The sequence below is a fragment of the Camellia sinensis genome, unplaced genomic scaffold, assembly GCF_055761805.1.
Source record: "Camellia sinensis isolate YWXY unplaced genomic scaffold, ASM5576180v1 Unanchor4, whole genome shotgun sequence".
In the NCBI taxonomy this organism is placed as follows: Eukaryota; Viridiplantae; Streptophyta; class Magnoliopsida; order Ericales; family Theaceae; genus Camellia; species Camellia sinensis.
In genome coordinates, this window is record NW_028129277.1 from 5500408 (window position 1) to 5523399 (window position 22992).

Consider the following 22992-nt stretch of genomic DNA (forward strand, 5'->3'; position numbering starts at 1 on the left):
ACTAAAGCGCACTAACACGGCTCAACCCAACTCACCGTTACTCTTAAATATTACCTAAGTTCATGTTTTTCAAGGTCTAAAATCACCCAAGACATAGGTTCCGATCGAAACTTAACTAAAAATAACTTTAAGATAAAACAGTGTTTTAAACTAGTTTTCCCAATCTATTCGCTAACTTTGAAAATTACAAAACCCACTCCACGCTATTCAAAAAATTCCAATAACCTCCAGATATGATCTAATATATCCTAAGTTTCAAACCCAATTGGTTTCACTTGATTTTCTTATCAAAATAATTTTCTACAATTTATTATATCCAAACAGGTTGTTTTCTGCAGCACTTTAAAGAAATTGATGGTTCTCTTAATATACACGAGCAATCAATGCAAGGCCAAAAACGTATGAAACTAGACTCGTAACCGGTTCTAATGACACTAATTTGATAATTTTTGGATTTATACCCAAAGAGAACAACACTCCCGAATTTACTGTTTTGGACTGGTTTCCTGGACAGATTTGAATTCCTCAATTTATATGGATTTCGACTCCCAAAAATTATGAAAAAATTCAGATATGCAATTCAATGTGTAATTGATCTACTGTAAAAATTTCAGATTAAAATTCATCCGTTTGATATGGTTTCTTGATTTTTAAAATTTGTGACTTTGTACAGAATTTTTGGACTGAAAATTACACCCAATCTTTACACATAAATTTAGCTCCTCAAGTTTCTTAATAGGATATCTATATACACAATACATAAACCTACAACCTCTCCATCAATGAACAAAATAATTATAGAATAAGGATAGAACAAAGAAAGAAGAGAAGAAAACCTAAGAGGGCTAACCTTTGATGAACACACACAACACAACACACCCAAAAGTTCTTTGATTGCAACATCTTCTTCTTTTTTTCCTTCTCTCAAACCTTCTCCCGTGGCTGCTGTGTTGTTGCCCTATGTGGTGAACAAATAATAGAGTAGGGTTTGTGTTTATTTTATTTTATACTAGTGGTGGGCACACTTAGGTCAAATAGATAGATAAATATACAAAATACATATGTAAGTTACATGCAACTCAAATGGTAGGAGTCTTATATATTAACCTTATGGTCTAGAGTTCAAGTCACACCCTCCTCTCTCTCTCTCTTTTTTTTTTTTTTTTTAATAATAAACCTTGCTTCTCAATCAATGACTTTCACCATAAATTTATTTTAGGTTTAAAATTAATTAAAAGATCCTCCAATAATATTTAATTTGCACCTTAGAATTCACCACCAAAATATTTGAGATTGTAATATTATTATTTAATTATTTACTTAATTTTTATATTCGGGTTCTCACATTACTCACTTTAGCTATGATCCTTCTTGTTTTCCCTTAAGTTATTGATTTTTGTGTTGTATCTTGTATTCTACTTATCATCAATAAAATTTTTTCTTTTGCCAAAAACAAAGAAAAAATCAATGAAAATAAATATTTTAAACATTTCATGTACATCGAGTAGCGTCGACTGTAATGGATAAAAATAAAAATAAAGATTAAAACTTACGCAAATTTTAAATGTAAATCATTTATATTTTATGGTGATTAGTATTTTATTTAAAACATATTTCACTAATTTTTTGGCCAATCAGACAACATAAAATAAAATAAAATAATCTCATTAAAAAAAAAAAAATTTTGACAAAACAAATGGAACCTAGATGATAAATGTGTTACAATTTTAAAAATAAAAGAGACCATATTAAAACTGAAGATAAATTGTAGAATTATTACTCAAATTTGTTTTTTTATTTTTAAAGATAATGCAAGCCTGATCCACAATTTTTGCCCAAATTGACAAGTGCTTTGCTCTCCCTAATGAAGCGAAATGTAAGTTCACGCTATTATTATTGAAACAAATTATTATTACAATGTTGACTTGAAACTTGAAACTTAGCAGACCGGCAATGGTGCGCCACACAAGCACCTGTTGTGGAAATACGATGTCAGATCAAAGCTCTGCAACTTTCCACCTGTCGGGATCGCACCACACAGCCTATTGTAGCTCACGTTCAAGAACTGAAAATTCAGAGCCGTCAAGTCCGCCGGAAGACTCCCAAAGATCTTGTTGTGGTTAAAATCCAACGATGTCAAGCTCGCCGGAAACACAATGTTGCTGAGATCAAACTCGAACATGTTCCTCGAAAAGTCAACTATCTGTATGGTTTTGTTGGATCCGAAGATGAATGACAAATCACCAGAAAGCTGGTTACGTGAAAAATCAAGGACTGTAAAGTTCAAGTTACCCAAAGACTTTGGTACTGGTCCAGTGAGTTGGTTGTGAGAGAGATAAAGGTCTGGGACTGTTCCGGTGAACTTTCCGAAGGATTCGGGGATGGTTCCGGTGAGCTTGTTCCTGTCTAAGTGAATGGCGCCGAGGTTGGTGAGTTGGGCTAGCTCGGGAGGGATCGAACCGATGAGGTTGTTGAAGGCCAAGTCGAGGAAGGTTAGGTTTTTGAGCAGAGCAAAGAATGAAGGGACAGGACCAGAGAGGTTGGTCCAGCTCAATCTGATCTCTTTGAGGTGTATGAGTTTGGTAATGGCAAAAGGAATTTTTCCGGTGAGGTTGGGGAGTTTGCGGAAGACTAAGGATTCGAGGTGTTTGAGGTCGCCGACGACGGGAGGGATTTGGCCGGAGAAGTTGCCGCCGAAGATGGCGAGGTCAATGACACGACTGGTGGTTTCGTCACACTCCACACCAGCCCAATCACAGCAATCGATAGCTGCGTTCCATGCGGCCAAGTACTCAGGTTGGGTTGCTTTGATTTCGAGGAGGCACTACAGGAAATATGAGTTTAGGTGGCGTTTTTTTAACGGCGTTTTTTAAAACGCCACTATTTTTAATATTTAACGGCGTTTTATAAACGTCTTATTTTTCTTTAATTGAAACGGCGCCGTTTTATGAATAGGAGGCGTTTATTTACGCCTTCAAATGCGTGTTGTCTCACGCGCCCGTTTCCGATCTGAGAATCTCAACTCCCAAATTGAGCCGATGCACTCACAAATAATCTCTCTCTCCCTCTCCGCTGTCTAAACCCTGATTATCACAGATTCAGTTGCTTATCAATGCAATCCTCAGAAATTGAAGTTCTCTCTCGAAATCGAAGTGATTCATCAGAGCGATTTCGAAGTTCATCTCAGCGATTCAGATCTTGAAATCGAAGTTCATATCTCGAAATTTTAAAATTCTGAGTTCATATCACTTCGATTTCGATTCAGATCGTGATTCAGATCTCAGCGATTCAGATCGGTCTCAGTGATTCATATCTCGAAATCGAAATCGAAGTTCGATTCAGATCGTGATTCAGATATCAGCGATTCACATCGGTCTCAGTGATTCATATCTTGAAATCGAAATCGAAGGTCATCTCAGCGATTCAGATCGGTGACTCAGAAGGTATTTGTGCATGTGCCTTCAGAAATTGCCGCTCATGATGTTCAGAAATTGCTGTTCTGTTGTTTGATTCTCCTCTTGAGTTCCGTTCTGTTCCTCACTGTCACCGCGAGATCGCCGATCTTCAAGGTATGTTTCGTTTTTCTACTTTCTTTTTGATCTATACAAATTGCATATATATATATATATATATATGTGTGTGTGTGTGTGTATATGTATGTATATGATTGTGTTTATGAAGTTTAATTTGATTGTTGATTGTTTGTTATTTGAGCTTCAAATCTGTGATTCTGTCTGTTTAGTTACTGAAAAACAGTTTGCTGGGATAAATTACTGTGTAGATTTTGGGTTCTAAAATCTTATTCATTCATGTGCTTTATGTCCAGTTTTAGTGTTTGATTTTTGTATTCTTACCATTGCTTCCTTCCTTACTTCAATGAATTTCTTTTATTTCCCGCCAAAAAAAAAACCAGAGGTGTCTCTGACAATAGCAGCACCCACGAACACCATGGACCTATCACCACAAATAATAATAATAATAATAATAATAATAATCCATGAAAAAGGAGATGAATTATTCATCACACAGGTAGGCAAGAACCTAAAATTATTCAACTTGGACTTCTCTATAATAATAGGAAAATGTCTCGTAGCTCAAATTTTGTGGCTCAAAAGTGGCTCAAATGGCCAAAACGACGTCGTTTTGGCCATTTTTATATTGTTCTGTACTCAAAACGACGTCGTTTTGGCCATTTGAGCCACTTTTGAGCCACAAAATTTGAGCTACGTAGCATTGTCGATAATAATAATAATAATAATAATAGTAAGCCTCTATAAAGAACAACTACTCTGTGTGCATGTAACTCATTATTATTACAAAAAAGAAAGAACAACAAAAGAATTCCTTGCCAAAATCCACACCACCATGTGTGTGTATATATGTGTGAAATTCTATAAATCTGCCTCTCCAATAATAGAACTAACACCCCTGGCGGTGGATGGTAGAATGGGACCCTCTTTACAGCAACTGAATCCCAACCCCTATCGACCCAAAATATAATTAAAAAAATTCAAAAATAAAATAAAATTACAAGCTCTCTTGGTAACCGGCTTACCATTACAATTAGGCAGAATCCTTTTATACCCACCCACACATCCAAAGAATCTTAGCTAAAGATTTTACATTTCTAAGCTAATCGAGCTGCACGGTGTCGAAGCGAAGAGGCACAAAATTTGACTTTTTCTACCTTTGTTGGAACTATTAATTTTTTTCTTTTCTTTGTGCTTTGCTCTTCGCAAAAAAATACATAATGAAAATGAACTAATCATCCTCGTCGGTTAATGAGGCAAAGGAGAAAGGTCTGAACTTATAGCCATCACCGTGATAAAACTTGTTCTGGAATTCGACCCAATGGAGGCGCAATGCGTGAAGGAAAGCACTAAGGGTCTCCGTCATTAGTAGTATGAAGGCTGTAGCAAAGGCAAAAACTGCAAACCCCACCAACCGGATGATGATGTTGTCATACCTGCAATAGTCATTGTCATTAATGGTAGTATAGAATAATAAAAGACGATAGTGTCAAAATGAAGCAAGCATAGTACAAGAATACACTCTCTGAATCATTGGAGTGATATGTTACACAAAGGCTATAAATTTTAACATCAAATAATTTCTAAACTGAAATATCCACTCTTACACTCCTATTATGGAAGCTGACAATACTATTTTTGGGCATTACGTTTCTCTATCAATTGGTAATTTGGTATTATAAACGGAACAACCAAATGCACAAGAGGGAGAAATGCTTAGGAAGAGACCAGAAATACTATCCTATTGTCTAATTAACTCAATAAAGCACCAACCAAAATTACTCTGTTTCAACACCAGCTATATACTCCGCCATTATATTCTATCCATGCCATGTCCTCTATTATATTGACAATCATTTATTTTCCGGTTCACTACAATGGCACAGCTAAAAATAGTCAACACTCGAAAAAAATTCTACAAGCTTAGCTATCACAAGAGATCACAAAATCTTTCAGCTTTTTTCAAAGATACTTCAAAAGATTACGACTTTCAGAACTAGCATTTAAAAACCCTATTCTCTTTGTAGCATCCCCTGGCTTATATGCAAAACAATTAAGGAAGGCAAGTAAGGAAGGCAGAGGAAATGCCCTTTTAGTGGAATTCTGCATATATGCAAAACAATTACGACCTTCAGAACTAGCATTTAAAAACCCTATTCTCTTTGTAGCATTTTTCTTCACTCACCATACACATGTGCTCACCATACACATGTGCACACATGTATAGATTGTTCTGGAAATGCGTTGGTTGTGATCTGTGTTGATTTTATGGGTTCAGTTCCTAAAATGTTGATTCCGTTGTTGGTTATTCTTTTGTGTATTCGTCAATTTCTTTTGATTGAAATGCTGTATTTGTGAGATGGGTTCAATTGATTTCATCCCCTGGCTTCTGGGTTTCTTTTACTCTACAGCAGTTAGAAGGGGAAAATTAGTACGAGGCTGTGGATTCTGATTACTGGGTCTTTTATTTATTTATTATTAATTTTATGTTTGATTTCCTTGTATTATTTTTTATCACAGAGTTGAAAATTTGTCTAAACATAGATTGTGATCCTATTCCTCTTAATTCATAAGTCTCTCTCTCTCTCTCTCTCTCTCTCAATTACTATGCAAATGCCTTTGACCTGCATTAGATGTTTGTGGAGGTACCCATCAGAACTATTCCTTCTTCTAATCTTTTATACTGACCAGATGTAATGCCCCACTATTTCTTGTAACCCCTTGTAAACTATGTTGGATGTTACTATAATGCAGCAATACTATAGTTTATGTCATGGATTTAGCGCATTCCTTAAATTTCTTCCGCATTCATTTTTTATTAAACTTCAATTTTTTGTTCCCTTGGAAATTAAATTATAACTGACGTTTAGATTTAACACTTTAACTACTTCCAAAATGGAAGCAGCGAAATGTGGGACTGGCATGGAGAGGGTTATTGTCTCCAGAAGGAAACCAATCTGGGTGAGCCTTGCTTTGCTTTTTGCTTTAATGTTAAGTCAAGATATTTGGGTAAAGTTTTGATGTGGAACGGGTTTATTGTTGTGAGCAGACATATCTCCATGCCTTTGGGATGGAGTAAGCCAGAATGAAGAAGATCTGTCCTACATGTTTGACGAAACAACACCTGTTAAGGCCTGTGGGGATTTGGCTTACCATGTTGCTGACAATGGTAGTTTTATACTTTACTAAAATGTTTCGACATTTGCTAGCTTTTAATGCTTGTTCGATTTGAAGGACACTGTTTTTTATCTGGAAAGAAATGAATTGCAGTAAACATGGACAAGGAATTACAGCAATGCACGGAGATGTCTTCACAAGTAAAGAGACGTCGAATGCTGCAGTTTGACAATGAGATTTTGGGTTCCCCTCTTTGCAATGAGGAGATATCATCTGTCTTCTTAAAATCGAAGGTTTGTGCAAGCCTATTTCCTCGTGGAAAATGTTACATGATACATCTTTTGCTGTTCTTGGGGAAAAATTCTACATAGTGGTCTTATTTTGGTTTCACACAAAAGATAATTGTTGAGATACCTGTTCTGTTGTATATTGACAATTATATGACTTCTATCTTTTGGAAGGGAAACAAATTTATCATCCACCACATATCAAGATAAATTATTTTATGATATCAACATTTTGTCAGGGGATCATTATTGGTCAATGATCATTATTGGTCAATGCAACTTCTGAACTAGTTTAGATTTGGGTTTCACCTAATTAATTTGTTCTTGCTCACTTCATTAAGGAAGTTTCAAACACTTGCATTTATAATCAAAGTTTCAGTTGAAATTACGTTTTAGTATTAATTTGTGTGATTGAATCAAGTTTCACAAAACCATTGGATCACTCTTTTTTGGTTCTTTGATTAGGAGAGAGAAGATTCGCTTGAAGAGGCTTTATCTGATATGTCGCATTGGGTGTCTGGTTTTGAAGGTTTGTCCTGTAAAGTTCTGTTCTGAGATGAATAGGTTCTTAACATTCATACATGTTTTTTTTTGTCTTGCTTGTTATAATGTGCTTAACAGAGGAAACATCTGCAACTGGTCACGAGGGCCTGGATCAGTCATTTGAGGGATGGCTAGCTGATTGCTTCAATAATGATGAGATGCATTGCAGCCCTGATGATCTATATATATCTCTCAACTTTTCAATTCAGTCTTCTTCATCTTCTCCCTTATTTTATTAAAAAAAAAAAATTATGTTTCTTTTTTGTTTATTATGTATATAAATTATGATTCAACCACTATAATATGTGGAACACAGAAATCTGTCTAGGCCATCCGATGTTCAAATTGATATTTCAGGTAAATGAAGTAGTATTTTCCATTCAATGTGTTGATTATTTTTTAATTTCTATTTTCCTTGCACTTTTATTATTAATAATTCTAGATTATGTTTAAATAAGTCCTCAATTTATTATTTTTTTTATTCTGCTTTCAGTGCAAGCCTTTTCTGGTATTTTTTATGTAGTCCTCTTTGCAATTTAAAATCACTGTTAAATTGTGAATTTCTTTAGAATGCAGTTGGTTCTCATTTATACCCTCAGAATCCAGTCCTCCGCCTTGGAAGTCAGCTCAACTTCAGTGTAGAAGGTTGGTGTATGATAAAATTTTACATTAATTTTTAGTTGGTCACAACTAAAACTCACAAATCCATTTCGGAAATCTAGATCTAAAAGACAACATTGAATTAATGTTTAAAAAGCCATACTAATTGTATATGTCAGGTAGAAATCTATACTAAACCATTGGAACAGCTTAGCTCAGCTAACTCTAATCCTTAAGTTGGATATGCCCAGTAGTTGCAGGAATGCCATCAAGGATTTATCCGTTGGGTTAAGCTTGAAAGCTCAAACATTGAGTGTTTATATTTAAGAGCTTCTTCCTTCCATGCTATTGGAGAATATAGAGAAGCGGTATTAGGGATTCTTTTTCTTGATTTTCCCATTTAAACTACTGGGCATCATGCTCAATTTTTCTTTGCTTTGGTTTACTAAATTTCATTTTATGATAAAGGTGAAGGATTATGATGCAGAAAATTACAAATTATATGAAGAAGTTGGAGAAGGTGTCAGCGCCACTGTTCACCGGGCTCTCTGCATTCCTTTGTGTTGACTGGGATTTGGGAATGTATCCTGCTCAAAATTGTCTTTGTTGTACATGAACCTATTATGATTAATTGAATACGAATCCCTATTCTGCAGTGTAATGATGTGTAATATGCTTGACTATTCCATTGCATCTGCATGTGCAAGCAAATGACTTAACCTATTTTTTCTTTTTATTTTTTGATTGTGTTTGTTGTTTGATTTTGGTTCAGACACAATCATGTAATGATTATTTAGTCAATATATTGAAGTAGCTGTAAAATTTTATTCATATTATTGTTATTTTTCAGCTTTATTACAGGTATGTTTTTTAGTTAAATATAACAGATTCAGAACAATTTTTTTTAAAAAAAAAGAGCTATAACGGCGTTTTTTCAAAACGCCACTACAGTGCCAACGGACATTTTTTTTAAAATAAAAAAATCTATCACGGCGTTTTAAAAACGTCGCTAAATATTGGATGACGTCATTTTATCATTATTTATCGCATTTAGCGACGTTTTTAAAAACGCCGCCTATACTAATTTTATGACGTTTTTAAAGCGTCATAAACTTATAGCGACGGCCGCGTCCTCGACGTTTGGTGATAAGCGTCACTAAAGGAATTAGCGGCGTTTTTCATATATATAGCGGCGTTTTTAAAACGCCGCTAAAAGTCATTTTTCCAGCAGTGAGGACTTTTTTGTCTTCGGAGTTGCAGTGTTCAGGTTCAGAGAGAGAAGAGGAGGGTAGAGAGACTGAGATGAGGAGAGAGAGGGACAGAACTGAGAAGAGTGTCATTTCCATTTCAATAATGCTACGGAAATGTTTATCAGGAAATGGCTCATGAATGTGTTCGCATTGACCGACTCATCTTGGTGGAGCCCCATATGTTATTAAAAAAAAAAATAAATAAATAAGAAAAGTTGAAAAGACTGGAGTGAGAAAGTTGAATGCCTTTTATATATCTCTTGATCAGCGCTGACCCCTTTCACTCAATTTAAAATTATTCACACTCATTAAAAAATATTTTAATTTTTTAAATATTTTAAATATTTAAACATTTTAAAAATATTTTAATTTTGTTAAGATTTTAAATATTTTAATATTTAAATATGTTACGATTTTTTTAATTTTTTGAATATTTTTAAATATTTTAATTTCAAAATATTACGATTTTACTTTTTTAAATTTTAAAATATTTTATAAAAATAAATTCAAACTCTATTTTATAAAAATATTTTTGTCAATTCCACACTCAATTCAAAATTCAATTCAACATTCTCTTCAAAAATCATAACCAAACAAATTTTCTATACGCAAATCATAATTTCACAACTCACAAATTCAAAATACAACTCATACCCTCAAATCATATTTACAAAATTCTACCAAACGCAACCTTTATTTTTGTCATGCTCTTATTGATATTGTTACTAGCAACTCCTCATTGACTTTTTCTTAATTTTTAATGGCAAACATAACCTGTTAATGGGCTTGGTTGAGATCACAAATTAAAGAACAAATAAAATTTATTCATAATGAAGAAAAAAATTCTTAATGGTAATTTACTCATAATGTGGAAAAAAAAATCACATTTCATGATAAAAAAAACTTAAATGTTCCACAATAAACTCTAATAATTGACAATGCTTCAATGTAATAATTCAACTATATAATCCAACACAAAAATCATTGTGTTTTAACAAACAAGTCTCTCAAAATATAATATAAACATTCTCAATAAACTTTTTTAAAAAAGGCAACAAATGTCTAAGCAACCCTGTCATGTAGACATTTTCAACTTCTACCATTTGTGTCCTCTTAGCCTATGATTGTACTATGTCATTCAACATTTTTGTGAAACTTGAATGTTCGAATATCAAAGATGGAGATGGATGATGATGCCCCTATCAAAAAAAATAAAATATATTAAATTTTCAAAAAACCATGTAAATAAATACATACTAGAGTATTACGTAGTTGGTATGACAAGTTTTCTTGAAATATGTTTTGTTGCTCTAAACTTGGACCCAATATTTCAGATTCCTGCCATATAAGAAGTAATTAGACAATCCAACTATAAATAAATCATATAATTATAAAGTTAATGAATAAAATAAATTTCTTACATTCACTTGAATACTCTCTTGTGTACCAAGATCAACAAGTCCTATATTTGAAGATGCACCAAACTCGGATTGCTGCAAAATATAAAATTTGAAAGTTAACAAAATAATAGTTTTTTTTTTAATAGTAAATTAACTCATTCAAATAATTTTCACACCTCTACACTTCCTCGGATGTTGATGGTCTTTTTCTTGGTATTTGCTCCTTTCTTCTTCTTGTTAACAACTTTTTCAACCATGGATTGTTTCCTTTTACATGGTGGCCTCCCCTTTTGACGTAAAGCGACTGGATCAAGTATGATTCTACTCTCCTTTGACTTCGAAACACCATCTCCACGAGTGGTTGAATTATGATGATTACTCACAAAACTAGACTTATTATTTCCATAATCAATTTCAACTTCTTCTTTCAATTTCCCTTTTAGTTCAAGTAACTGTTTGACCACCATATCACACCTATTTTCACAATCAGTTGCCAAATCAGCCACATCATTGAAGACATTGAACATTTTATTATACCGACGTGTTTCAGGCAACATTGAAGAGTTGTTATAATTGATGATCACTTTACTATGGCACCTTTTCACATTTTTGTTCCATCTTCTTAAAATGTACTTGTCTGATATCTCATGAACCCTTTCTTTCATTAATACCACAATTTGATGCCTGCACACTATTCCCCTAAACTCGAACAGTCGACAACTACAATTTGTGTCAAAGTTTTCCTTATCAAAATAGACAATGAAAGTTCCTAATCGAAGATTCTCTCCAAATGGAACATCTTCACTCACTTCATATACAGAAAAATCAGGACGTTGTGTATACAAAGATAAATTGCAATGAAGCTGTCCTGCAACCTCCTGTTGGAACTCCTTAAATTTTGCAATAGTGTAAGCTTTTTGAAATTACTTCTCAAATGGATACTGAGCTATGCATGGGATGTATGAGTTGAGAGAATTAAATTCTTCACCATTTTCATTTTCCACCTTCTTCGCCAAAGCATTCTCATATTGCTCCACAAATTGTTTCAAAGTGGTTTTTGAGTTGATGTACCCATCAAAGAATGCGTGCATGCTTTCACTTCGTTGTGTGGTTGACATTCCCGCCCAAAAAATATCTTTGACAAATGCAGGTACCCATTGATGTCTATCCTCAAACAATCCAAATAACCATTCATTGCCTTCAAGTTGATAATTCTCTATCAATTTGTTCCAATTTTCTTCAAACTCCTTTTTTGTTAAGGAATTATAAACTGCATTCTGTATACCAAATTTTATTGCCTTATATTCTTTGTATCCTCTTAATTTTTCAGGTAATTTTTTCAAGATATGCCACAAACACCATCGATGACGCACATTAGGGAAAACAATTTGTATAGCTTTTTTCATGGCTTTATCTTGATCTGTAATAATAGCATTTGGAGGACATCCAGACATGTATGCAAGCCAAGACTTAAACAACCATGTAAATGTTTCTATATTTTCATGTGAAATGAGTCCACAACCTAACAATGTCGACTGTCCATGATGGTTGACCCCAATAAATGGGGCAAAGGGCATATCATACTTATTTACCAAGTATGTCATGTCAAATGTAACCACATCGCCAAACTCTTTAAATGCAGCCCTACTCCTTGCATCAGCCCAAAATACATTTAGTAATTTGCCATCTTCATCCAAATCCAGGACATAAAAAAATTCTGAATTATCAGCTTGCATTTTCACAAAATAATCATACATTGCAGTGGCATCTCCTTTCTCGAGTTTCAAATGACGAACTTTGTCCATATGATTCCTACAATCTTTCTCTAAATATGACAACTTCTCATGCCCTCCAGCTTCAAGCACAAGTGAAGTAAAATTTTTGTTCATCCTAATTCCTGCACTATCATTTGATTCAAGTCTCCTTTGCACATGTGGTTCAAGAATCCTATTTTGCTTGAAAAAAACGAGATTTGCTTGGACTCATTTCATGGTTATGCTCAAGTCTTAAGGATCGCACTATCCACATTCCATCACCTTGTAAATTTGCATTAAGTCCAGCTTTGCATCCCGTTTTAGTTTGTGGGCGTAGTTTAACTATATTGCTTGTTCTGATTTTTGCTTTTCCAGCACGAGTACAAGCAATAGTTACATATCTTTTCTCCCCATCATCTCTCCTTTTACAATATTTCTTCGACACTGCAAAACCATTTCTCTTCCCATATCTTGAATAATATTCATAAATTTCATCAATTGACTTAAATGTCATTCCCACTTTAGGATCCTCAATTTCAACTTCTACATTTTTTGTGTCTTCTATTTCAGTCTCAATATCAATTTCGTCACAGTCCTCATTTGATCCACTTGATATTTCTTTATCCATGCCTCTACAATGTAAATAACAAATTAGAAAAAAAAAAAATATTCATAACAAAGGCCACAAAATTCCTAATTAAGTAGAAAATTAAATTATTTTTCTTAACTTTCTGCTGAAAATTTGTAAAAATTCAAGCAGAAAATTCAGCAATAAAAGATTCAAGAAGAAATTTTAGCAACAAATTCAACTAGTGTTATCTCATAACAATTTTGCACACATTGAATTCATAACTTGTATAAATTCATAACTGGTGTTATCTCTCTTAATAAACAATAATAATTTATAGTATAGTTTTTTGCTTTTTCTACTTTCTAATTTCATTTTGGTGCACAGAGACTGGAAGTAGCAGAGTTTTCTGGTCTTCGATCCAGTGGATGTGTGACATACGCCAAGAATGCCAGGGAAGCATCCTTGTTTGATGTAGTGGCTGCCCAAGTTACTTCCATGGTTATCTTCTAAACTTCTTTGGTTAATTATAGTTCTGATGTTTTGTTCCCAAGATTTATTCAAAACATGGATTAACTAACTAACAAGATTATGATGATTTTCTGAATCATACACATTGAATTCGTAACTTGTACAAATTCAACTAAATACTGAATAAATTTCATTTTATTAAGGGAAGCTTCTACCATTCAACATGATTGACAAGTTCCCAATTAATTCTGTATTTCAAATGTTCTGTAGATATGCAAAGAATATTAAAAAAAAAGAAAGAATAGTTGGGTTAATAGTTGCTCTGTAGATATGTATAGCTTCATTGTCATTCTTTCAAATATTTTGAAATTTTTTTGAGCTTTTCTGCAACATCAACAAAACATTTTAATAAAAGAAAATAGCTAAATTCACAAGTGAAAGAGAGGAGTACCAGTCAAACGATGACAAAGATGAGTTATGAGAAGAAGGTATTCCGATGACGCTTATCTTTCTTTCTCTCCCCAATTCGTTCTGAGAAGAATCACAATGGTGAGAAGGCATTCAACTTTCTCTCTCTAGTCTTTCCAACTTCTCTTTTTTTTTTCTTTTTTTTTTTAATAACATATGGGGGCTCTACCAAGATGAGTTGGTCAATGCCAACTCATTCATGATCCATTTCCTGATAAACATTTCCTGACCCGTAGCATTATTGTTTCCATTTTGTGTGAGTTGGGTTTTTTTTTGGATTTACTAATATGAAAGCCGAAGCTTGTGGTTGATTATTCGGTGCTAATTTGGGAGTACAGTTACGTGGTCATTAAAGAATATGAATAGACATAGGAGTGTTTGATAAAGGTGTTTTTTAGTCTTTTGGATTAAAATTTATAAAATGACAAAATAAATTAAAATAATTGATAAGATAAAATGTCACATTAAATTTTTAATTATTTAATTTTTTTCTCACAAATATCACATCCAACTATAAAAAAAATTCAACTATCTTCCTAAAACTAAAATAACCTACTAAAATAATAACTTTCCATACACCCACATAGGGATGTTTTGGGAAGATGGTTAAAAGTTAATTTTTTAACTTTTTGATTTTTTTTTTTTTTTTTGTAAGAGAGAAAGTGAGTTAAAAGTTGAGAAGTGGCTTTTAGCCCACTTTCTAAAATAAGCCATAAGAGCATCTGCATCAGCCTCAACAAATTTTGAGTCAAATTATAATCCAAAATCCACTTTCGTATTTTAGCTAGCCTCTGTTTTATATGCACACTCTATCAAATTCTAGATTCTAAAATTCTATTTCATTAAAATATTATTTTTTATTTTTTTATCTTTTTCAATTTAAATATATATATTTTTTTCAATCGTCATATTTTTAAAACGACTATATTCTAACGGTCATATTTCAACAACTATATTCTAATTGTCATATTCCAACGGCTATATTCTATCGGTCATATTCTTTCAATATAAATAAAACCAACTGCTATATAAATTTTATCCACATCAACCTAATTTTGCTATTTCATTTTGTATTTGTTTTCTCTATATGGATCTCCATTCGCTAGACGATATGATTCTTTGTGACTTTGACTTCGACGATGAGTTGGAGACAATTGGGATAGCTGCTATGGAAGGACAACGACTAGCAGCCAATAGTTCATCAAGATCACAACTTAATTCTAATCGAAGCAACAAATTCATTTGGTACAATTCTTTGCAAGGTCACCAAAGATTCTTTCTAGATTATTTTGGTAATCCACCAGTATATTCTTCCAATATAGTTCAGAGGAGGTTTCGAATGAAATGTTCTCTTTTTCACCGTATTAAATATGCAGTAGAAGCTCATAAATCATATTTTGTCTAGAAAAGAAATAGTGCTGGAGTGCTCGGTTTATCTTCCCTTCAAAAGATGATTACAGCACTTAAAATGCTCGCTTATGGAGTAGCAGCTGATTTTGTTAATGAATACTTGAGGATTGGAGAAAGTACCACAATTGTGCATTTGGGGTGCTTCAAGAGGCATGTAGGAAGGATGTGGAGTGCACATTTGGGGTGCTTCAAGCACGTTTTCCAATTGTGCGTGGACCTACACGATCTTGAAATTTTGAGTCAATTAAAGTTGTTATGAAGGCTTGTATAATATTGCACAATTTGATTATTGAAGATGAGCGAGATGACAATGAAGCACAAGACATTGATTTTGAGCAAATCGATGAAACCTCTTTGGCACAAGTGTCACATGAGCGTACAACCGAGCTTATGGAATTCATTCAACAAAATCACCGCATCAGAAACAAAGCAATTCATTATCAACTCCAATTAGATCTTGTCGAGTACTTATTGCAACTATATAGCCAATCATAGGACATTGTGTCATGTTTTAATTATTTTGTGGCAAATAAATGCATTATGTTTTTAATTATTTGTTTTAGTAAAGAAAAATGGATTATAATTGAATTGAAAAAATTTAATTAAATCATTATAATCCTTAAATGCTCCTTGTGTTTAACTATATTTTTGGAGTGCAAAATAATGTTAAAACAGGAATAAAATAAGGCCCAAGACAGCAACAGATCAACACCAGAGCAATAATAGAGCACCAGCAACACAGGAGCCGAACCCACTAAAGGGTGGTCGGCCAGGCAGTTGACCGGTTAGGCAAAATTTCAGCATTTTTCTTTTTCTCACGGGGACATCCGGAAGGACATCGGGGTGGACGACCATGGCTTTTTGGTCCAACTTTGCTCCCGTTCAGTTTTGCTGCCTACAACATACATATAAAGAAGGCATTTGGGATTCAATCATCTAAACATGAAGTCATCCAAGCATAAACATTCCAAAAACATCCAAACATAAACATTTCAAAAACATCCAAATACAAAAGCATGTCAAACGTGTCAAATATTACAAATCATCCAAGTAGAAATCATTCAATTACTCCACATCATTAATTTTTTTCCTACTCTCAATGATTTCCAATTGGCATAGGCGATAATATTCTTCCTGCATTGGGGACATCTCACTTGTATCAATCATCATGATTCTCTCTTTCTCTTTTAATTGTTCAGTTCGAGCACTTGAAGCATGAATATGATACGAGTTTTGAAGAAGTGCAAGTTTCTTCTCAGTTCCTCTTTTTCTTTCTTCTTTCATCTCATTCTGTAAATCCATAATTGGAGAACAACTGTCATGGTTCTTTACTTTTTTCAACTGCTTCTTTTCTGCCTTCCTATCCATAGGTCTCTCCAAGGGTGAGATATCATCTTCTGCTAGGTCGATTGGCTCTGGTGTTGAAGGTGAAGATGTTGGGTCATTTCTAATCCTTTTCGATTTTTCCTTTGGCATTGCCCAAACCATTTTGGTTCATGCCTCAACTCATTCCAACAATGTTCAAATTGAAATGAGGTTTTATTAACCTCTTCGTACATGATTTTTGCCTTGCCAATCTAAAATAAAAAATTAAAAGCCAATAATTAGCTTCTTAACATAAAATGAAAATGCTAGGAAAAGTATAAAGATCAATGTAATTAATACCTTGTCTTGCTCGTTAACACCACTTTGATGTAATGCTTCAATCTGGGCAAAGTACCCACAAAACTTATTAGTTCCAAGTTGAATAATTGACCACCGATTCATCAAAGAATTATTGTTACGTTCACTAATAAATGTCTTATGCTCGTGAAAGTACTCCCCAACTCTTCTCCAAAAGGTCTTGCTTTTTTGCTCATTTCTATACACTGCATCCAAGCTAGTGTTGAGCCAAGCCGATACAACCATATTATCTTCTTCTATGGAAAAGTTGCCTCAACATGATTTCTTAGTAGTGGATTCCAATTGAGTAGAGAATGGAGACTCTTGGCCAATCACTTGACCAACTTGACTCATATACTGAGACTCCATAAATTGGCTATCAAAGTTAGATCCCTCTTGTAAAAGATTGGCAAAAAATGGGTCTCCATTTGACTCTATCCCTACAAGAATTGCGAGTGCACTGATTATTTAAGAAAATAACCACATGTGTTTATTTATTTATAGAGATGACAAAAATATAAAATTCCAAAATTATCATCCTGAACTATTCCAATCCTAATGTGCAATAGGAATCGATTAAGGGAAAATTACAATTCAATGTAGAGGGTACAACTTAGAAAACACAAGGGTGCAATGTATTCAAAATATGGTCGGTTGTTCTGTTTTTGAGCTAATTATTTTTTCTTTTCTTTTTTTTCTTCAATATGGATTCCAAGTTGAAAAAATGAGAACAAAAATGGTTTTGGTGTTCTATAAAGCTATGTTGAAAATCAATATTCTTAGTTTACTAATCAATCAGTTGGCATAGCATATTGGATAAACTAGTGAGACATTTTATCAAACAGTTACAATGCAAGAACATATATGTGTATAATAACAAAAGTGAATCTAGTTCATCAACTAATACATAAAAGAGAGAGAGAGAGAGAGAGAGAGAGAGAGAGAGAGAGAGAGAGAGAGAGAGAGAGAGAGAGAGAGAACCTGATGAACTTCCAAGATGGTGAGAATGAAATTTGTGAGATGGCTCTGGTGATTGTTGACAATAATGGTAGTATGAGAGATGGTGTTCTTGTTGGTGGGAGAAAGAAGCGCTGGAAAAAAATATAATAAAAAATTGATTGTTCTATGAATAGTTGCTCACTTGATCAGAGGAAGTACTGTAGCAATGGCAAAATGAATGAAGTGTATAGCGACTCTGATGGATCACAAATTTATAGCATTGCCTCTCTACAATAGCGTCAAAGCCTTTGTAGAGAGTCTGATGCTGATACTCTAATAAGGAGTTATTTGACATGATTGATATAAGTGCACTTATTTGTGTCATATTATCTCTCTATTTTTCTACACATCTTTTTATAAAAATTCAAAAATTATACTTATTTAGATCATTCCAAACAACTCCTAAATAGTAATTGCCAAAAAAGTATGATTACGTAATATTTCAAAACTATTGTATAATTTTCTGTAGCATGTAGAGCCCTTCTATTTATAAAGATTTTGAATTATTTTAAAAAGTAGATTTAAAGTTAATTTTTAATTTTTTTTAAAAAGTATAAAAAAATAATACAACTTAAAAGATATTTTTTTTTTAAAAAAAATTAACTTTTAACCTCTTAACGAAAGAGGCCTTTTAACATATGGTGATGACATGAATCTACCGTGGATATTTACTTGCCGCAATGTGGTATAGCTGTTTCGAATTGATAAGCATTTTATTGTAATAAATTGTGTTTTCCCGTACGAATGAAGTGATAAGTGGGTGATTAATTCTTCTTCTTCTTCTTCTTCTTTTTTAACATTATTCAAAAAATTTATGGAAAAAAATTATGTGGATGAATACATATATATATATGGAAAAAAATTACATGGATGAATATATATATATATATATATATTTATAAATTGTAAAAGATAAGCTAATTAGTGATATTTTATAATAATGTGGTCAAGTTTCTAAATGGATGCCATCAAATTTCTATCAGTAGATTCGGATGGAATATGTTCTTAATTGAATTTATCTTTTGTTGGATCCATTCCATATTGATCTGAGAGGGACTCCTACTTTCACCTTTTAAGTACACTGGCCTCCTCCACTTGTCAATATGCCATTTTCACCGAGGAGCCTTAGGGTTTTGTTCCTCCTCGAGAAAAAAGACCTATTGATAGGTGGAGGAAGCCAGTGCGCTTATAAGATGGAAGTGGGAGTCCCTCCCTAGTCGATGTGAGATTGACCCAACAATTTTCTTTTTCATTTATTGTGGACGATTTTTTTTTCTATTTTTTTATTCAAAAATCCATAAATTATATATATATATATATATGTGTGTGTGTGTGTGTGTATTTCCCATTTAAGCACTATTCAATTAAAAAAGTCATACATAATTTTTATATATATGGGAGCATATTTAAAAAACTAATAATTTATATAATAAAGTAGGATGGTTTTTAAAAATGTGTCAAAATGTCTTAGAGATACATTTTGTTTCAAGAGTTAAGATTAATTATCAAATTCATTAAGGGTCGAGATTTCTTTAATTCTCACTCACCCATCTTATTTTTTCCTCTTTTTTCACTCCTGCAATCTCTCTCTCTCTCTCCTCCGCACCTTCCTTCCTCTTTCCCTTTTATATTTTTATTTTTTATTTTTTCCCTTTCTATTTTCCTTCCTATTTCTTTATTTATTTTTTTATTTTTTTCCTTTTTACTCACTTATTTTATTTATATTGTACTTTCAGGCACATACATATATTAGTATATTCGCACGCAACCTATTTAACAATTAAAATAATTTAAATTAAAAGGTAAATGAGATATATAGTACAGTCATTTATATATATATATATATATATAAAGTTTAACAACACGTAACAATGCTTTATATATTCTTAAGCATCGTGAAAGGGTAAATTTGCCTGAGGGTCATGAGCTAATTTATGTACACTAGAGAAGACTAATATATATAGAGAGAGAGATTCGTGTTGTTCAAATTGTGAAATTAAATAAATAGATTCACGAATAAATTAATAAAATATATATATACCAAGAACACATGTTAAGAATTACAACTAAATTACAATAGAAATACACAATATAATAAAATGGTAAAGAAAGCAAACCGAAGCCTGCACGGTAGTAGTTTCCTTAAAATAGATTTCGCTGCTTTACAGGTCGAGTGCTTAAGGAATTTTGGCGTTTGTCTCCCAGGATACGACGGTAAAAAACCAGCTACGACAGAAGCACTATCTGTCTAGCTTAGCGAACAAAACCATGGCAGCACTCTCTCACTGTAAGAACTTTCTAGCAAACTGACTTGTAAAAAAGAAGCAAAAATTTTTGTGTTTTAGACTTGACAGGAGACTCTCAATTTATACATGTATAGGGGAGAGAGGAGAAGCCTCCAGCCTTTACAACTGGTCACTAATGCACCATTAACCTCTGCAATAAAGGCATGAGTTACAAACTCCATTAATGCACTATTAAACTTTGCAATAAAGGCAGAAGTTACAAACCCCATTAACTCTTTCAGGAAGTAACTTCATGGGGCAATTTCTTATTCAATTCTCAATGGTTTTTGGCCATTCTATTTGTGGTGTAAAGATCTCATTGCAAAGTATCTAGACCCACTTGGACCCAACACAATAGATGGTTGGGACCCACTTTAATATTTAATTAAAATCACCAAAAAATCATTTTTTCCAACAATCCCCCACATAAATAAAAATTGATCGAATGACTCAACAAACGGAAATAAGGACTTGGAGAGAGTTCAACGGACTAACGCCGACATCAGAGAAGGTAGCTTGTGGTTTTGAACCTCTCCCAATGAAAACCTATCGAGTTTACTGGCTGATCAGTGAATATGACATCTTGAACTGCTCTGCCGTTTATGTAAACTGAGACAATAGATGTAACGACCCCAAAATGCGTATAGGAAGTCATCCTTATTTAATTAGGGGTTAATGTGTTTTAATTTAATTATATCTATTGGAATTGAAGAACTATCTGTTGAGTTATGCCTTTAAAACTGAAATTACTGACCTTTACGGGTTCAGAAATCAAAATTGAGGACTTGGGTATGTTATTGGGAATTTTTAGAACTATTTGGAAAAATTAATTGGAATTCTAAATTGTCTAATCCGTTAATGCACGTTTGGGTGATTAATTTTGAGCTGCAAAATTGAAGGCTGTAGAGGCTTCAGAAACCGGAACAGAGGATATATTATTGATCGGCATGATTTTTAGAGTCATCTGGAAAGTTTAGTTGAAATTTAATTTTGTGCGATTCGTAAGGGCGTGTTTGGGCCCTCCTTATTTGTGACAAAGCTTATATAATTATATATTTGGGTGTGTATGAGTTATTTGAGTGGTGAACTCATCTTTTGAAGTCAAAAAAGCAAAATATCTAAGGAGGGGAAGAGGAAACCGTGAGAGAGAGAGAGGGAGAGAGAGAAGAGGCAATGCTTCTCCCTAAGGAAACTCAACATCCATGGAAACTTGAAGTTAACATCCATAGAAGCTTGAAGATGATTGAAGAAGATAGAAGATAGAGGAAGAAGATCAACCAAAAGCTTGGGAAAATTGAAGAGATTAAGGGAAGAACAAAGATTTGGGTAAGGTATGTGGCTCTAACTACTAACCTCGTAGAGAATCCATCAATCAAGGTTTAATTTGGAAATTTCATATGTAAATGAACAAGTGTGTTGGGTTATGAATGGATTGGGTTGAATTCAAGAAATTGAACCATGAGTTGAGTTCAATCCTAAGAATGATTCATGGAATAATAAGGTTTGGTATGTGAATCAACTATGTGTAAGATGCATTTACATGATTTGGAGCACATATTGTAGAAGTTTGAATGTATAGAAAAGATGTGATTGAAGTTTAACTTTGAGCAAGATTGATGTAATTAAGATGGAATTCCATTTGAATGATGTTAGGTTGTTATGTTTTGGGAGGAATTCTACATGTTTTTGAGTAATTAGACTTGTAATCAAGCTTAAAAATGAAAAGATTAAATGTTGGAGCAAAAACCATTTTCGGACTGATGTTTTTTGCCCAGACCGCACGAGCGGCCACGGGCACCGCACCAGAGGACATGAAGAAGAAAAAAGGGGTTTTCATTCTGTTTTTGGGTGCTCGAGCGGCCGGGTTCTTTTGCTCGAGCGGAATTGGGCCGCACGAGCGGCCACCCCTGTTTCAACACATACTAAGTAACTTTAAACAAACATATCTTTTGCATCCGGACTCCGTTTTGAGTGATTCTTGAGCCTAAAATCAAGCCCCGGAAGTCTAGTTTCTAATGGTGGTAGTCTCACTCCCAAATTTTAAATACAGAAATAGTTATGCCCAAATTAGTTGCGACTGTTCACTTTCTGTCAACCAGTTTTGTACCATTTCTTCACCTAATCCATTTCCCATCGATTTCTCCTGTTTTCTGAGGCATGGATTATATTTTATTAAAGAATAATGAGCTTGGTACCACCATGTCTAATTGATTGAATGATCAAAGAGAATAAATAAAGAATCGAGTATAATCTCATATTATGTGTTGTGCAATGTACTTGTAGGTCGAGACGAGGACATCATCCTATTACTACCGGAAGCCGATCACTGTGAGTAATAGTACACCATATGTACATTTTGCTTACTGTTAATGACTATTGTTACTAACGCTCTGTTCCTCGTAAGTGATTACACTAGCATTATGTCAGTTGGAAATTAGTGTGAACGTTGAAAGAGTTGCATACATCAGTATGACTTTGGAATCATTCTGTTCTGTCTATAACGCATATTAACCCTCTGTCATCTATAAGCAAACTATATCGTTTCTTAATGAATAAATGGAACTTATGTCCATCTTTGAATGATGAAATCTGTGTGAATTTAAGATCATTCTGGTTTGCTAGTAATGAATCTGAGATTATCCTGTTGT

General features: G+C 33.5%; 3 protein-coding genes across 10 annotated transcripts; 1 reads left to right on the plus strand and 2 right to left on the minus strand.

Moving 5' to 3' along the window:
• Window positions 1-1865: 1865 nt before the first annotated feature.
• On the minus strand, window positions 1866-9438 carry LOC145816727 (polygalacturonase inhibitor-like). The gene is made up of 2 exons (XM_082912667.1): window positions 9316-9438; window positions 1866-2824 (listed from the first exon to the last, which is right to left on the minus strand). The coding sequence occupies exons 1-2, from the start codon at window positions 9421-9423 to the stop codon at window positions 1940-1942; spliced, it is 993 nt and encodes a 330-aa protein (XP_082768793.1). The 5' UTR covers window positions 9424-9438; the 3' UTR covers window positions 1866-1939.
• On the plus strand, window positions 5847-8908 carry LOC145816726 (protein XRI1-like). 8 transcript variants are annotated; one of them, XM_082912663.1, is made up of 8 exons: window positions 5847-6491; window positions 6580-6699; window positions 6801-6940; window positions 7400-7463; window positions 7556-7834; window positions 8047-8122; window positions 8332-8445; window positions 8546-8908. In XM_082912663.1, exons 1-5 carry the CDS (start codon window positions 6440-6442, stop codon window positions 7714-7716), a joined length of 537 nt encoding a protein of 178 aa, XP_082768789.1. In that variant the 5' UTR covers window positions 5847-6439; the 3' UTR covers window positions 7717-7834; window positions 8047-8122; window positions 8332-8445; window positions 8546-8908. The 8 variants fall into 8 exon arrangements, with proteins under 8 accessions (XP_082768789.1, XP_082768792.1, XP_082768786.1 ...); XM_082912666.1 differs by having other exon boundaries at window positions 8565-8908; XM_082912660.1 differs by having other exon boundaries at window positions 8047-8445.
• A 1007-nt stretch (window positions 9439-10445) lies between the features above and the next one.
• On the minus strand, window positions 10446-13549 carry LOC114268492 (protein FAR1-RELATED SEQUENCE 6-like). The gene is made up of 7 exons (XM_082912707.1): window positions 13491-13549; window positions 12764-13113; window positions 11732-12624; window positions 10904-11617; window positions 10749-10820; window positions 10585-10665; window positions 10446-10526 (listed from the first exon to the last, which is right to left on the minus strand). The coding sequence occupies exons 1-7, from the start codon at window positions 13547-13549 to the stop codon at window positions 10446-10448; spliced, it is 2250 nt and encodes a 749-aa protein (XP_082768833.1).
• Window positions 13550-22992: the final 9443 nt, after the last annotated feature.